The sequence below is a fragment of the Cydia pomonella genome, chromosome 14 (assembly GCF_033807575.1).
Source record: "Cydia pomonella isolate Wapato2018A chromosome 14, ilCydPomo1, whole genome shotgun sequence".
NCBI classification, from domain to species: domain Eukaryota; kingdom Metazoa; phylum Arthropoda; class Insecta; order Lepidoptera; family Tortricidae; genus Cydia; species Cydia pomonella.
The window spans coordinates 101456-117269 of NC_084716.1; the positions used below are offsets into that span (position 1 = coordinate 101456).

Sequence of the window (15814 nt, forward strand, 5' to 3'; positions counted from 1 at the left end):
TGGGTCCAATCGATGTGGTCGCCTCCTAAATTTGATCATCAGTTAGTTACCCGCTTTGTTATTATTAGACAGCTTTGATTAACATAATATAATATAATTTTAAAATGAAATATATTATGGAAAGATATACTTGATTTGTGTAATATTGTGGACTCCGTCTAATAATAATTCTCCTTTCCGTGAGTACTTAGAAGCTTAGGTTTACTGTGCAACAAGATATTCATCAAACAGAAAATCGGTATTAACTGTGTTGATTAAAGTTTTAATGTAATTTTATAATGCACATTAATTAATAGTTCAAAATTAAAACACATATTAAATAAATATTTTCTTATAAATGAGATGTCGACATGGTACTATATTTGCCCCACTTTAATAGTGAAGAGGCTGTCATTACTCCACAATCATTGTGTCGAGGGCTCCGCTTTCACAGCGTCGAGGTTATATTTGCCCCACTTTAATAGTGAAGAAGCTATCATTACTCCACAAACATTGTGTCGAGGGCTCCGCTTTCACAGCGTCGAAGCTATATTTGCCCCACTTTAATAGTGATGAGGCTATCATTACTTCACAATCATTGTGTCGAGGGCTCCGCTTTAACAGCGTTGAAGCTATATTTGCCCCACTTTAATAGTGATGAGGCTATCATTACTCCACAATCATTGTGTCGAGGGCTCCGCTTTCACAGCGTCGAAGCTATATTTGCCCCACTTTAATAGTGATGAGGCTATCATTACTTCACAATCATTGTGTCGAGGGCTCCGCTTTAACAGCGTTGAAGCTATATTTGCCCCACTTTAATAGTGATGAGGCTATCATTACTCCACAACCATTGTGTCGAGGGCTCCGCTTTCACAGCGTCGAAGCTATATTTGCCCCACTTTAATAGTGATGAGGCTATCATTACTTCACAATCATTGTGTCGAGGGCTCCGCTTTAACAGCGTTGAAGCTATATTTGCCCCACTTTAATAGTGATGAGGCTATCATTACTCCACAATCATTGTGTCGAGGGCTCCGCTTTAACAGCGTCGAAGCTATATTTGCCCCACTTTAATAGTGATGAGGCTATCATTACTCCACAACCATTGTGTCGAGGGCTCCGCTTACCAGCGTCGAAGCTATATTTGCCCCACTTTAATAGTGAAGAGGCTATCATTTCTCCACAATCATTGTGTCGAGGGCTCCGCTTTAACAGCGTTGAAGCTATATTTGCCCCACTTTAATAGTGATGAGGCTATCATTACTCCACAACCATTGTGTCGAGGGCTCCGCTTTAATAGGAGTAATAATAATAATAAAATAATAATTATTATTTTATTATTATTATTACTCCACAATCACTGTGTCGAGGGCTCCGCTTTAACAGCGTTGAAGCTATATTTGCCCCACTTTAATAGTGATGAGGCTATCATTACTCCACAACCATTGTTTCGAGTGCTCCGCTTTCACAGCGTCGAAGCTATATTTGCCCCACTTTAATAGTGAAGAGGCTATCATTACTCCACAGTCATTGTGTCGAGGGCTCCGCTTGCACAGCGTTGAAGCCATATTTGCCCCACTTTAATAGTGAAGAGGCTATCATTACTCCACAATATTGTGTCGAGGGCTCCGCTTTCACAGCGTCGAGGCTATATGTACCCCACTTTAATAGTGAGGAGGCTATCATTACTCCACAATCATTGTGTCGAGGGCTCTGCTGTCGTAGTGTTGAGGCTAAGTTTGCCCCACGTCATAGTGAGGATGCTATCATTACTCCACAATAATTGTGTCAAGGGGTCCGCTGTCGCAGCTGTCGCAGTGACGAAGATATATGCCGCACTTTAAGTTATATGTACTCTACAATTCCACAATAATCGTATCGAGGCCTCCATTTCCGCAGCGTTGAGGCTATATGTGCTTCATTTTAAGTGTCGAGGTTATAATGCTTCGGTCATTTGGTTCTTCGGTTGCTTTGCTCCTTTTGGTCGCTTCGCTCTTCGGTCGCTTCGCACTTCGGTCGCTACGCTCTTCGGTCACTTCGCTCTTCGGTCTACAGTCGGTCATTATACATATCTCAAAATGATATCGTCAAAGATATATAAGGTTGCTCTACTATAACAGTGTTGATGCCAATGTAATGATTGAAGACTTTAATAGTATTGGAAGTAGCTTTACGCATGTAAATATAAGGGACTAAAGAGCAAAAATATTTAAGGTTGAGCTAAAGTTTACAGGACTTGTAAAAATAATGAAATATAAAGGAGGTTCTTGTTACGCTGAGGTAATTTAATAGGTGTTAATGCGGCCTAAAATACCTTAAACAAAATGTACGCAATGTCATTCATTGCCCTTACAGACAAAGAAATGCTGTATGTAAACAACATATAGGAAAAAATATATCTGTAAACCCTTTAACCCAAATTTATGATTCGTACTCATATCACGCTGTTATATACTCCTAATAACTTCAAACGTCAGCTTTGATATGCTGTCAAGAATATACCATATCAACGAGCCTAATGTAATAAATCCGGTACAATTTACTTACGGATTCTCAGCTCCAAACTTCAGGGGAACATCGCCGCATCAAACAAGAGCTGAACCGCCGTTGATGCACTATCCCGCGACGCGAAATAAGTGCTGTAAATTGTGCAACCATGCAACTAGAGTTATGCTGCCACGTGTTGCAGTCGCTTGCGCTAAGTAGCTAGATTAATAATCGCAATAAAGGGTTGAAATCCTTTAACAATAACATTATTATTGTCTGAAATGTAAATGCTCGGGTTGTCATATTGTCTTGCTGTAAAAGAAAGCTTAAATAGTTTTCATTTTTCGTCGCAATGCACACTGTACAGTTTTATTGTAGGTAACGTTAAAAAATGTTACTGAAATGAATTACAAGTTACAAGTCATGCCAGATATTTTGTTCACAAATATATCATAACTCAACACATAATCTACCTAAGTTCCTTGCCACTTGTTAGCGTAGTAGCCATCATCGTTCAGATACGCATAAGCAGATGAGATTAGCTATTTAGTTATAAATAATATCATATTACTATTTCTTGATCTGTGGTAATAACTAAAATTAGTCCATCTATATTTTCAAAGTGATAAGTTTCAAATACTTAATACCTACAGGATACTCTACTAGTAATTGTCCAGACTTAGTTTTAAAGTACTTACATATAGCCTTGATATTTATGGTAGCTTTACAATGAAGAAAATTCTCCTTTATCTACCTCACTCAAAGGCTATTTACCGAGGAAAGTATTGATTGCTGTATTCAAAATTAACTTTAAAGTGTCGTAACATAAAATTAGATTATATTTTAGGGTCAGTAACGCGCATGTAATATACCTCTGCAGTAGCGGGCATTCATAGGCTACGGTGATTGTTTACCATCAGGCGGGCCGTATGCTTGTTTGTCTCCGTTGTAATTACATCCAGAGAATGGTTGGTAAATTCTAAATTATACAAAATGGTTTGTTTATATGGTTACAGACAGAAAATGCCCATCTAAAACTTATTTAGAGCCAACTAAAGCTTGAAAACACATTTACACTTAATGGCGTCCTGGCTTGTAAATGACATAAAAATAGTTGTACCTTGTGAATATTTAGATATATACAACTTTATCAATATACTACAGTGAAATCAAAGAAAGTTTTATACTTTTTTAATATTAACGAAATGAAATACCAAGAGCAATTTCACTCCTTAATGCATGACGCTTATCATTATAATATTTTATTATGCTATACATACATTTTACATTTATACTATGTAGATACATAAATAATTATTTAAATTGGATATAAATTAATAACTTCTAGGTGGTACGTTGTTCTCTTTAGTCAAAATCAATAATATCAGTATGTTCGTAACATACTGATTTGATATCGATATTTTATTTTATTTTCGCATTCAGGATTTGAATTCAAATACAAAGCTCTGAACATCTGCTAGTAAATTATATTTGTTGTCTTGGATTTGGATACGAAGTATAATTAATAATCAAACGAACTTACCTGTGAAGTTTGATTACAATTATGCGAGTATCCAAATCCAAGACAACAAAGACCCGCCCCCCATCCTCAAAAATGAAAATAAAATAGTCTCTGTTAATAACACAAAAATAACTCTGAAATAATGAGTACTGGAGGAGCGATGTCGAAGCAGGAACACAGCGTAGCGAGTGAGAGGGACAGCGCGAACTTGTTTTTTAAATACTATAATCTCTAAAATGTGTGACTTGGACTGCACGATAACGTGTACTGCTGCTAGTAAATTATATTTGTTGTCTTGGATTTGGATACTCGCATAATTGTAATCAAACTTCACAGGTAAGTTCGTTTGATTATTAAATATACCCCGCGAGATGAATTCTCCGTAACTGTCCCCAATTTCAATCTTTCAAAAACTACTGGGCAATCATGAAAAAATTTTAAAAAAGACTAGTCAAATTGTCCAGGATATCAATTCATTGCGATCTACAAGAAATCAACACGCCAAAAATGTCGACAAAAGTGTTGTGCAGAAGATGAGGGGGTTATGGAAACAGTTCGTAATTATTTACATAACAGTTTTACATTACTATTTAAAATTCACCAGTCATAACAATCATAACTTTCTTATTTTATTTACTTAAAAAAATAACAATCTTCTAGTGCAACACTGCTGTACTAACAGTAACATGTCACTAAGTATACCATCTTCTCGTACAAAATAGTAAATTGCAGTACTTTATCAATCCGGGACAAATAAATGACTGTATGTAGTCGGTACTGTAGACAATATTGCCCTTTATTTACTCGTGTCTACATACGAGCCGTGGACGTAGAGTAAAGTACCTCTTTAATTTGACCTATTTTCCCACTAATACACGTGAGACTTAATTCAAAGTATTCAAACGAACACAACAGTTGTGTGTTAAAAGTTAAATTTCGGAACGAGTCAACCATAGTGTGTTGCGGCAAACGATTACAGAACAGGTGTACTCGGCGGCTGGCGGCGTCGCGTCGGTGCAGCGGCGTGGCGTAGGTCGGGAGCTAATTGCGGCACACGTGACTCACGTGCCCCCCTCCCGGTACCCCCTAGCCCCCCACCAGAGCTCCCGGTCCCGCATCCGCCGGAGGTCCCGCGACACTTACTAATGAGCCGCTTGTCTGTTACTCTGTTAGTGTCCGTACCAGTGCGATTTTCCTCATTTTATGTTTTCCATTTTCAAATGTCTGACGTCAAGCTATTGATTGACATGATCACCCGTGCAACTTTAGGACATGCGCAGCGTTATAAGGTATCAAAGGGAGATAAGAGATGAAATTTAAAGAACACGACACCATTATTAGGGTTCTGTAGTCAACTAGGAACAGAAGGAACCCTTATAGTTTTGCCTTGTCCTTCTGTCTGTATGTCCCTGCGGCTCTCCTCAGTGATCGTTAATGCTAGAAAGCTTCTATTGGGCATGGGTTTATAAATCAGTCGCCGGCAAAATGGTCAAATAAATTTTTAGGGTGTAGAGTATCGTTGGATCGGTATTTTAAAACGAATACGAGTCTTCAAAATGTATTTCTTTATATAGTCTCATCTCATTATATAGTGTTGTTAGTTGTCTGGAAGAGATCGCTCTGTAGCGATAAGGCCGCCTGTTGTTTACTTCTATCTTCATGTATAATATGTGTTTCCATGTACATTTTTCCTGAGGTTGTGCAATAAAGAGGATTTGTATTGTATTGTATGGTAGTAAATATTTTCGGAAGTAATTGCTCCAAAATGAAAAAAAAAAAAATGTGTCCCCGGCTTTCATCTAATTTTTGAACTATGGATCCAAAAGATATGAGAAAAATCATGAAAATAAAGATTAATAGAAAACTTTCAATGCAAACTACGTACTTTTTCAGTTCGTTAGAACATGATCGGTTAAGCCGTTAGTGAGTTTTCGTGGATTTCCTGAAAAAGTATTTCCTTCTTGGTAAATAGTACAGTACGAGGTTCTTCAAAAAAGGAGTGTACAGATTTTTAAAGGGTCTGCAACGCGCATGTAACACCTCTGGAGTAGCAGGCGTCCATATGCTACGGTGACTATTTACCATCAGGCGGGCAGTATGCTTATAAAAAATAAAACCTCATGTTTTTGCACCGCCTACACCTTATCTGCTTTGCCTAAAGGTTGACTGGTAGAGAATGCTTTACGGCATTAAGTTCGCCTCTTATACAGGTTGTTTATTATGTGCAATAAAGATTAAATAAAATAAATCTTTCAATAATGTGCAATAAAAGATTAAATAGATTAAATAAAAAATAGTAAATGATTACAAAATTAAAACTCCATTCTAATGTGAAATTATTACTAACCAATTTTTTATATTTTGCTATCCTATTAAAGCAAATGATACCACTTTCTGATAGCAGTTTGGTTCTGTGAGGATCATTTTACTTTATTTGGTAATATGTATACATTTTATGGTAATCATAGTGGTTTATTTAGGTGAAAATATCGCATTAGTTTGCTCTTCAAGATTTGGTGATCATTCATTATATTTGATGTTTGAGTACAATGTATAGCGCGGTCGTGATTAAAACAGCTAGTACTTGTGTAGGTCATTTTAGACCTTACTTTTTTGGTGTATAATAATAATAACAAGCCCGCAGGGCAGCTTGTGGCGAGCTGTCGGGGGAGCAACGACCCCACGGACCCGAGTACTCCCGAGAGTCGGTCAGGGTCTCCGTCTCCGGCATGTCTTCGTCGGTCGGAGTGGACCCCAAGGGGAACCGCAGGACTCTCAGCTCTGGTTTGCTTTCATTGACCGTCCAGAGAGGAGTCGTTAGAGCTAAATGCTCCAGGGGTGGAAGTGAAAACTTGCATAAGACGCGAGTTGGCACAGCGGCTGTTATCAGCCACTGGGTAGAAAGCGACATACATCTCTCGACACCCCTGAGCCGCTCACACCGGTGTTGCTCCTGGTCGTCTTCACGATGCCATTTTCAGGGGCCCATTTAGTGAGCGGCGTGTCACCGCTTGCCTCGATAACTAGTGAAAACATTGTTATGGCAGGTGCCCGGACGTCTTTGCAATAACCCAGTCTCATTGTCCTCCCAAACTTCAATCCATAGACCGTTATACTGTTCACTTTTCCGGGGTTTTTTATTTAGGGCACCAATGTATGTTTTGGTGATCATTATAGTTGTAGCCTTTTGTGATGATAATTAGCTGTCATATGTTTATGCGTGTACATATATTAAAATAATATACCCCACGTACCTATAATACAATTGGTTATATGTTGTTACTCTAATCACAAGCTTCAACGGTATGGACGCTCTATCTCCAGTACTCCGCGTCGGAAACATCTGCCAACCATTATTTACCATGATTGTATTTGTATTGATCATATTCCGGTCGCCTCGAGACAGTTTGTTCTCCTAATCGGCAATTTGGCAGCGGACTGGAATGCCGTTAGTCGCCGACTTGAATGGCGAGCGCAAAGCTGCGAATGTATAAGGACTCGCGGTGAAAGCTCCTCAATGAGATGAATAGCGAGTTAGACGCTGATTGACCGTACGTAAATCTTATTGCAACGTGAGAAGGACTATCAATGATCTGATAATGTGTTGGTGCTATTACGTCGCGGGAGCGATGACCGCGCCCGGAATAAGACGTGCCGGGTATAGGTGTAGTGTAGTATGATATCTATAGTTGTACACAAGACCACCTGCGCCTGCGCTTCCGTACATCAAAGCTTCAATCATTCACTTTTAGAACTAACAGTAAACTACTCTCGACTCCATTAGGTACGCTAAAATAAACTTAGCGTAGTAAATGGTTTCGTATGACCTGACCTATATCAGGTATTTTAGATGTCTTATATACTTGCTGTAGGTGTAGGTGTCAATTGTGTGAACATATAATTAAACTGTATGAGCGTGTGTGGGTGTGATGTTTAAATTATATGATTAGTAGCATGTTCAACGTTTTGTAAAAACAGCTTTTAGGAGGCTCAAACAGACTAATTAGCTATAAGGATACTAGTTGTTACCTAGGAATTATTATTTGTTAATACCTAGCAGTGGCGGCGCGTCACAAATATTTGTAGGGAACCCGTAGCTAATTTTGCTTTCCTTTTCTCCATGAACCGATTGTGACGGTACTCAACGGGCTGAAATTAGACAAGCCGGTGGGAATCGAGTTCTTTGAACGATCCGCCACTGATACCTAGGAACCATCATTTCTAGGTATTCAATCAAAGAGAGATATACATCAATTAAAGAGAGGTATACTAGTGGCGCCGTGAGCTGTAGGCCGCCAATCTCACGATATGCTTAAAAATTAAAAAAAGTAATACTGCGTTGAGTCATTATCATGGCGAACTCACAATATTCTTAAGTACGTTTAATAATTCTTTTTTACGGGGATTACATAGTTGAGAAATGCGAGGAGTAGGAGAACATCTGGACATATGAAAGCATTTTTGCCCAAGCTGAAATGAACACCTTCGATAACGCTCGCTCAATAAAGAGAAATGGAAACGCAGTTCAGTCTTGATTAACGACTGATTTATTTTAAACCATATTGTTCATAATTTATCTTCATTATTTATTAAAAATACCAAAAAAATTGTAACGCTCTTAAAAAGCTCTATTAAGCTAGCATAAGCATTATCATTTGTCATACCCTTTCCGTTGCTCACACTCGAGCACTCGAGCAGCATGTACCTACAAGTACACGCAACATTAGCAAAAAGCAGTTTCGATCACCTGTGATTTCGTTTCGTCACGTCACGCGTGCCCACAATTTACGTACATTGTCATGGTACAGTTAATACAGTTATCCTCGATATACTTACGGATACCTACATTTCGAACCTTAAAACTTTATTGCTGTAGGCACTTAGGCGCTCAACACATGGAGCGTAACCATAGGCGTCGCGTAGGCGTCTCGTAAAAACGCTACGAGTACGAGCCGCGTAGAGTTCTGGGCACGAAGCGTCGCGTAAGCGTAATCGTGTTATAAGTGAAATCCTATTAGTTAAAATCATGGCGAAACTCGCGTCAGATGTCTTCGGCGGATGTATCTACGTTCTTACATTCTCGTCAGATGAAGATTTTTTTATTGTTTGATTATGTCAGAAGTTTACGCTACGCCTGTCGTAATGATGACAGAAATCTCATACGCTACGCTACGATGACGCTTCGTGTGCGGACTTGTTTGAAGTTGTACACTTACGCGCCGTGTGCTGAGGGACTTATTGGTGATTGTGTTATTTACTCTCAGCGCGTCTCGCTCGCACAATGTATACATGTACATATAATGAATAAGTAGATACGCGCGAGATCCATGGGCGAATGTTGTCAAAATGACAAAATTATGCCATAAATAAGTACACTTCGCTATTTTTTTTGACTTAAACAATAGGAGGTAACATTACATCACATATAATTCACACAGGTTTCAGGTTACAAAATGGAATGATCGTGAACAGAACCGTGGTCGTGACATGTCGTGGAGTTGTTGTGTTCTCTAATGTTATTGACATTCAGTGCCCTTGCTTGAGATATACTGCGCTGCACATTAAACTACATACACCGGCAAAACAAATGCCAGTGTGCGAAGTCCTTAAGTGAATTCAAAGATAGTGATGAATGATTTTTTGGGCTTAGAATTAGATACGATTGTGTGAATATAGATACGCATGCCCCGATATCCGCCCCCGATTCGTTCCCGATTGAGCGCGCAATAAATATCCTCTGTCTATTTATTAATCATGCAGGCAGTTCCGCCCACGCGCGTCGTTTAGGATTAACACGTAGATCATCCAGAATAGAACTAGAATATGGGGCGCCGGCGCCGCCGCGCGTCATCGACTCACCGCCTCGCGACAGTCGCGACTTCCGCGCGGTGCACTCTCCACTGCAGCTATACCTACTTAACATTTTAGATTTAAAAAATATTTTACAAACTAACAAATGCTACTTGTACAGTGGTGAGATCTGTGACTTCGTACAATTGAGGTATCTACTTCCGAATAAACAACAAGGGCAGGCACCATTAGTCAGAGCATCGTCATATAATTTTATGTCTCTGCATTGTTAATAGTATCTCTAAACTACGATTCTATTGTGTAGGTTCAGAGGAAACTCACGTGAGTCACATCACAAGACAAACTTCCTTGTTTGTCTTGTGACAGCTCATTTGATATCGCTAGCCAAGTTTAGTTTTTCTTTTATCCTTGTCTCAATTGCCAAATCAAAATATCATTAATTATAAAACATTAATGATAATGAAACATTCATTCAAATACGGGTAGGTATCATTCTGAACGAAAAAACAAAAAAAAAACAATTTATTTTCAAAATGGTGTCACTAGCATCGGATCATTGACATTACCTATTATTAAATAAAATTACTTGAACGTGTAGTGTGGCGTGGGTGATTCTTGGGATTGCCCGATTAGCCAGACATAATAAGATAAGATGAACAATGAATATGTAGATTATCCTCAAATGATATACATACATACACACACATATGCATGTCGTTTATACTTATCTATAGTAATAAGTTTTTATTAATATTTGTTTACATATAGGAAACTATAGGTCTATAACTAGAAAGATGTTACTTTATATACTTATCTGTTTTGTAAGACTGTTTGTTTCTTAATAACGATGATAAAAAAATGATATGAAAAGTTCCTGTTGTTGGCAGGAACCTGGAGGGCAACCTCATCTCGGAGCTGGGCCCCGACGCGTTGCCGCCGCTGCCAGAATTACGGACACTGTAAGTACAAATACAAACATAAACACAATTTCTTCTAATCTTACTTTTTAGATTGCATTCTAGAGGAGCCCAGGGCCCTAGACAAGATTTGACTGCTGAATTAAACTGCCATCGACCCCACTACCTTTCACTACCCTTACCACTACCACTACCTTCCAACCCGGAGCGCCTAATGGCCTTGTTGCGATTAGAGCAGTTCTACTCGTAGTTAAATAAATACGAAATCAATATATGTATTTCGCACATATGTTTCCAGAAATTCTGTGGTTTGCTCTCGTGGCCTTTGGCTTGAGGAGCACCCTATTAGTTAGTATCGGACATCTATAAACACGTACCCCATCACCACCAACAGCCGCTGCCAAGAAGTGCTGTTACTGTCAATTATACCTTCCTGGTACAATATAAACTACACCTTAGTATGGATGGAAACTTACCTGGCGTTGGCACACCTCCAATCGCTGGCAATTGCACTCACTTATACACAATTTCTTATACATACTTGTAACTATCTACAACAAGGCAATAGTTTTTAACTCCAAGGTTAACTGGATCTTGTATAAATTCGTTTATGTACAAGTCTAGTCACTACTGTAATTTTACTGTACTATACTGTTTATGTTAATGTTTTTTTAAAACCAAAATCTTCTTGCATCAATCCATTGCTGTTATCGAACGGCGACACTCTAGGCTTCAGTCCCCATTTACTGTTTGTTACATAATACATGTCACGCGTGATATAACTCTTTTATCACGCGCCAATCTGCTTCGCCTTATCACATAAATAAAGTCCCTGAATAATTACCGGACCCGGGTTATCCCGGGTCGGAGCAATCTGCTCGAGGGCAGAAGTAATTGACCAGAAAATAGATAGCGGGGATCGATACGAGTAGTGCGGCGAGTGTTCATTTAATTATCTCGTGCTACAGCATAGCTATCTATAGGAGATGCATTTGAAGAATCATTAAAGGGCTACTTATTAGTTTTATTTAGACATGGTATACAGTCTTGTAAAATTTCATCTTTGTTACACCAAATAACTAATTAACCGATAACGATAACTGCCGAGCGGGCGTGTGTCCGACACCGCGTTTTTATATAATGAAGAAAACATATTTGTAACTAGTTTTTAAACGCACATACAGTAAATCTAAATGCAACAAACTGTGTGTGTGAAGGCGAACTAGTCCCGCGCGTATTATAGTTGCGTCCATAAGCAGCGAATACGCTGCGCGTGCGCACGCATGTATCTGTATATTGCCCGCTTTATTAGCGTCTTGAATGAGTCGTGTTAATTAGACGCGCAATCTGAAGCAAAATGTGTGTACAGTCCCGTCGTAGTCGTCAGAACTGGACGCTCCTTAGCACTACCGCGTGACGCGGCGAGGGCAACGTGTTCATCCGCGGGTACTCGTGACTGGACGGAGTGGACAACGGACTGGAGACCCAAGGTTCTTCAGTGTTAGTGCTGCTACAGATCGCAAAAAAACGCGTACTGTCATATGAAAAGCTTCACGTTGGTGTAGTTCCCAAACCCGTGTTTGTTACAAGAAACACAAACTGGAGAAGAATCTAAAATATTAGGAGGTTTATTGAGTTAATCCGTCATTCTGAAAATTAGGCACATACCTCTAAAAATGTACTCTCAATAGAAAAATCAAAGTTGATAGGAAAAAACAAAAGGAGCCTAATAATGTCCTGGATTGACCATGACCAGATTCACAGCACATTTAACACTAAAGTTGGCGAAGCGATTCATGTTGCCGGAAATACGGCTATATACCTACCCGGAACCAGAATAAACATACTAGTATATTTATATTGTGGCCGAAGGTCTTACAGAAGACACTGGTGTCTCGAAGGGGTATCGTTGCAAGGAGACATATTTTCACAAATATTGTCAAAGTGAATTTGCTATAATCAGAATAAGTTAGTAAACTTATGTTTATGTTCGGGCGCAGCGCGGCGCACGCGTCTAGTGCGCCCGATCCCTCTACTTCCTATGCGGCGCATGCAGTTGGCAAAAAGCCGACCTTTCCGGGCGCAAGGCCGCACGTCGCACTGGCAACATTGCTATTCCGCGCGCCGCTCGACTCCTCGATTAAGATGGCGCGATAATCCCCGGCGGAGTTAGTTGGGGCGGGATCTTTATTGCCTGCGACGTATTGTTATGGGTTCTGTGACTACTGTTACATTACGTCGTTACGGTGATTGTTTTATATGGAGTTCATTTTGCGGAAGTTCAGGTCATTATAAATTGACTGCCGGTTCTACCCGACTAGAAATTGCATGTACATATTTTCTTAAAACAAGACGTGTAATGTAAAACAATATTAACATTAATGTTATTTATGTAAGAAATAATTTGTTTATTATTTATTTCAAATACGAAACACGTGATCTCGTAAATAGGAAGTGTGTTGGCTAACAAAATACGAGATCACGTGGTTTATGAAAACGGCTGATTGTGACGTCACGTCCGATCGAGGTGGTGCTATTTTCGCCAGGTATAAAATACCTGGACAACTGAGGATCGGGGTCTTTTGCGGTTGAGCTGTGAAGCCGTTCACTAGTTATTAAAATAAGTGCTAAATTGTAAAATATCATTTATTAATAATAATTTAATTATCATTTTGTGGTGAATTATTTGAACATAAATAATAAAACCTTGTGACTGAATTTCTGGTGTTCTACTTTTACCTGATATCTATTATCAGAAGTGGGATACATGAAGTACATACACGTACATACACATGAAACATGACGGGACGGAGTAATAAAAACAAACCAAGTCGGACGTCTCGTTCGAGGGAGCGACGTTCACGCTATAAGGATACATTGCGCGGTACATCCAGACGAAGGACGAGTCGGCGAGACCGTAGTACGAGTAGCAGAGAGCGATCCACGGAGTCTACGAAAAGCCACCATGGTGGGAAGCGGAGGTCACGATCGACGCAGCGCAGGTCGCCATCGAAACGACGGCGGGTCGAACGTCATCGTGAGAGCTTGGTACGAGAGCGGTCTCCGCGTGCTTCGAATTCTAAGCGACAGGGTTACACACCAGCACGAGAAATACAACAGGCGAGTAACGTTATTTCCTTGAGCGTTAGCTGTATATATATACTTTTTTTTATTTATTTTTTGTTACTTAAGTGACAAAATGTGTGAGCTTAATTCATGGTGGTTAATAACACGATTATTGGTTAATAATAATAGTGATATATAATTACTATGACCGTCTTACTAAAAGTATAATGATACATAAATGAAATCAATCTTAGGTTCTCTTTGTTTTTTCGATATTTGTTTTGGTATCGAAAACTATAAAATTCCAGTAAATAAAGTATGAAATTAATGGAATGCTCAGTTTAATTGTATTTTATTATACAGGAATATGTTAATCTGCAATTGTTTAATAGCTTTCAACATAAGTTTAGACTTCTAGTTCCCTTGTTTCGTATGTTTTTGTTGAGATTCTTTAGGATGATTAAACATTAAAAAACATAAGAACTTCGTACTTGAGTAGCATTGTTTATGACTTCAAAGTAGTAAGACCTTACTTGTGTGAATTTCAGCGAGAATCGATCACGGAACCAATGAAAAGATTAAGAGATGCTGAGCTGGCGAATGAAACGGATGCAGCGTCTGCACAGCGAAAACGAGATGAGGGAGTGGCGGAGCAGCCGGTTTTGGAGCCAGGAGAGAGACAGGAGACTGCCTCAGCAGCTTCGCGAGAAAATATTGAGGTACCGATGTTAACTTCTAGTTTGACTGACGTTGCTATGTTTTTTCAAAATTTGTTGAAGTCTAACACACATAAAATGTCATATGATAAAAATATAATACCAAATTTCGATCCTGCACAAAAGAATCAAAAGATAGAAAATTGGATAGCCAAAGTAAATGAGTGTGCTAAAATTTATAGTTGGACGGATGAACAAACTTCTCATTTCGCGTTACCTAAGTTAGCCGGTTATGCTAAGAAGTGGTACGAAGGGTTGCAGTCTATTCTTATGACGTGGTCAGAATGGCAGGAACGATTGACTAGAGCGTTTCCCTCAGAAACGAATTACGCTGCTTTATTAATGGAAATGTTAGATAGGTCACTTAAACAAGGAGAATCCGTTGACGAATATTATTATGACAAAATGATTTTGCTTAACGCATGCGGTATTAAAGGTAAACAAGCTGTCGATTGTTTAGTTTATGCTATAGACGATAAAATCATGCGTTCGAGTGCTATGGCAGCCCGCTTAACGGACCCAGAGGATTTGTTAAAATTTTTAAAGGATTTTTGTAAAGAAACTAGCTTGAGATCATTAAAGCGACCAAATACAAGCGCTTCCAATGATATAGTCTGTTTTAAATGCAACAAATCAGGCCATCGCGCGGTTAATTGCCGGAATTCTAACAGAACAGAAATTACGTGCTATAATTGCAAAGAAAAAGGACACATATCAACTAAATGTCCTAAACCAATTGCTAAGTGTGATAATTGTAACTTGATGGGCCATAAGTCTAATGATTGTTTCCGCAACAAATTGAATACTAAAATTGCAGATAAGAAAACAATGTTTGCGCAAAGCCGTACACCTGATTCAAAATACTATAAGCCCGTGTTTATAAACAAAAATATAGAGTTAAAAAGTTTTGTTGACTTTGGAAGCGATTGTACTTTGATCAGACAAGATATTGTTGATAAACACTCCTTACCAAAATCCGATAGTGATATACCTAATATAAGATTTGGACCCAATACATATACACCCTTAGGACGTGCAAAGTTCAGTTTGACATTAGGGGAAGTCACAGCCGACGTAGACGCTTACATCGTAGACTCTACTGTTCTAACTGAGGAAATTTTAGTAGGGCAGGACTTTACAGAAAGACCTGAAGTTTTAGCAGTGAAAACACATGAGCGACTAGATATATTGAAATGTGACACAAACAATACAAACATAGATTGGGCTACCTTGACAAATAATATCGAATCTACTAGTGAAAAGGTAGTTCTTAGGATTGTAACTGACACTAAGGTAGGCGCGTTTGAATTTGT

General features: G+C 39.0%; 1 protein-coding gene across 3 annotated transcripts in view; it reads left to right on the forward strand.

The window, feature by feature from the left end:
* LOC133524688 (lutropin-choriogonadotropic hormone receptor) overlaps positions 1-15814 on the forward strand; it is a 90662-nt gene that overhangs the window by 32108 nt on the left and 42740 nt on the right. For all 3 annotated transcript variants that reach the window (XM_061860809.1, XM_061860810.1, XM_061860811.1), the window contains one exon: positions 10690-10761. In XM_061860809.1, coding sequence (XP_061716793.1) covers positions 10690-10761 — 72 coding nt within the window. The remainder of the gene's footprint in view (positions 1-10689; positions 10762-15814) is intronic.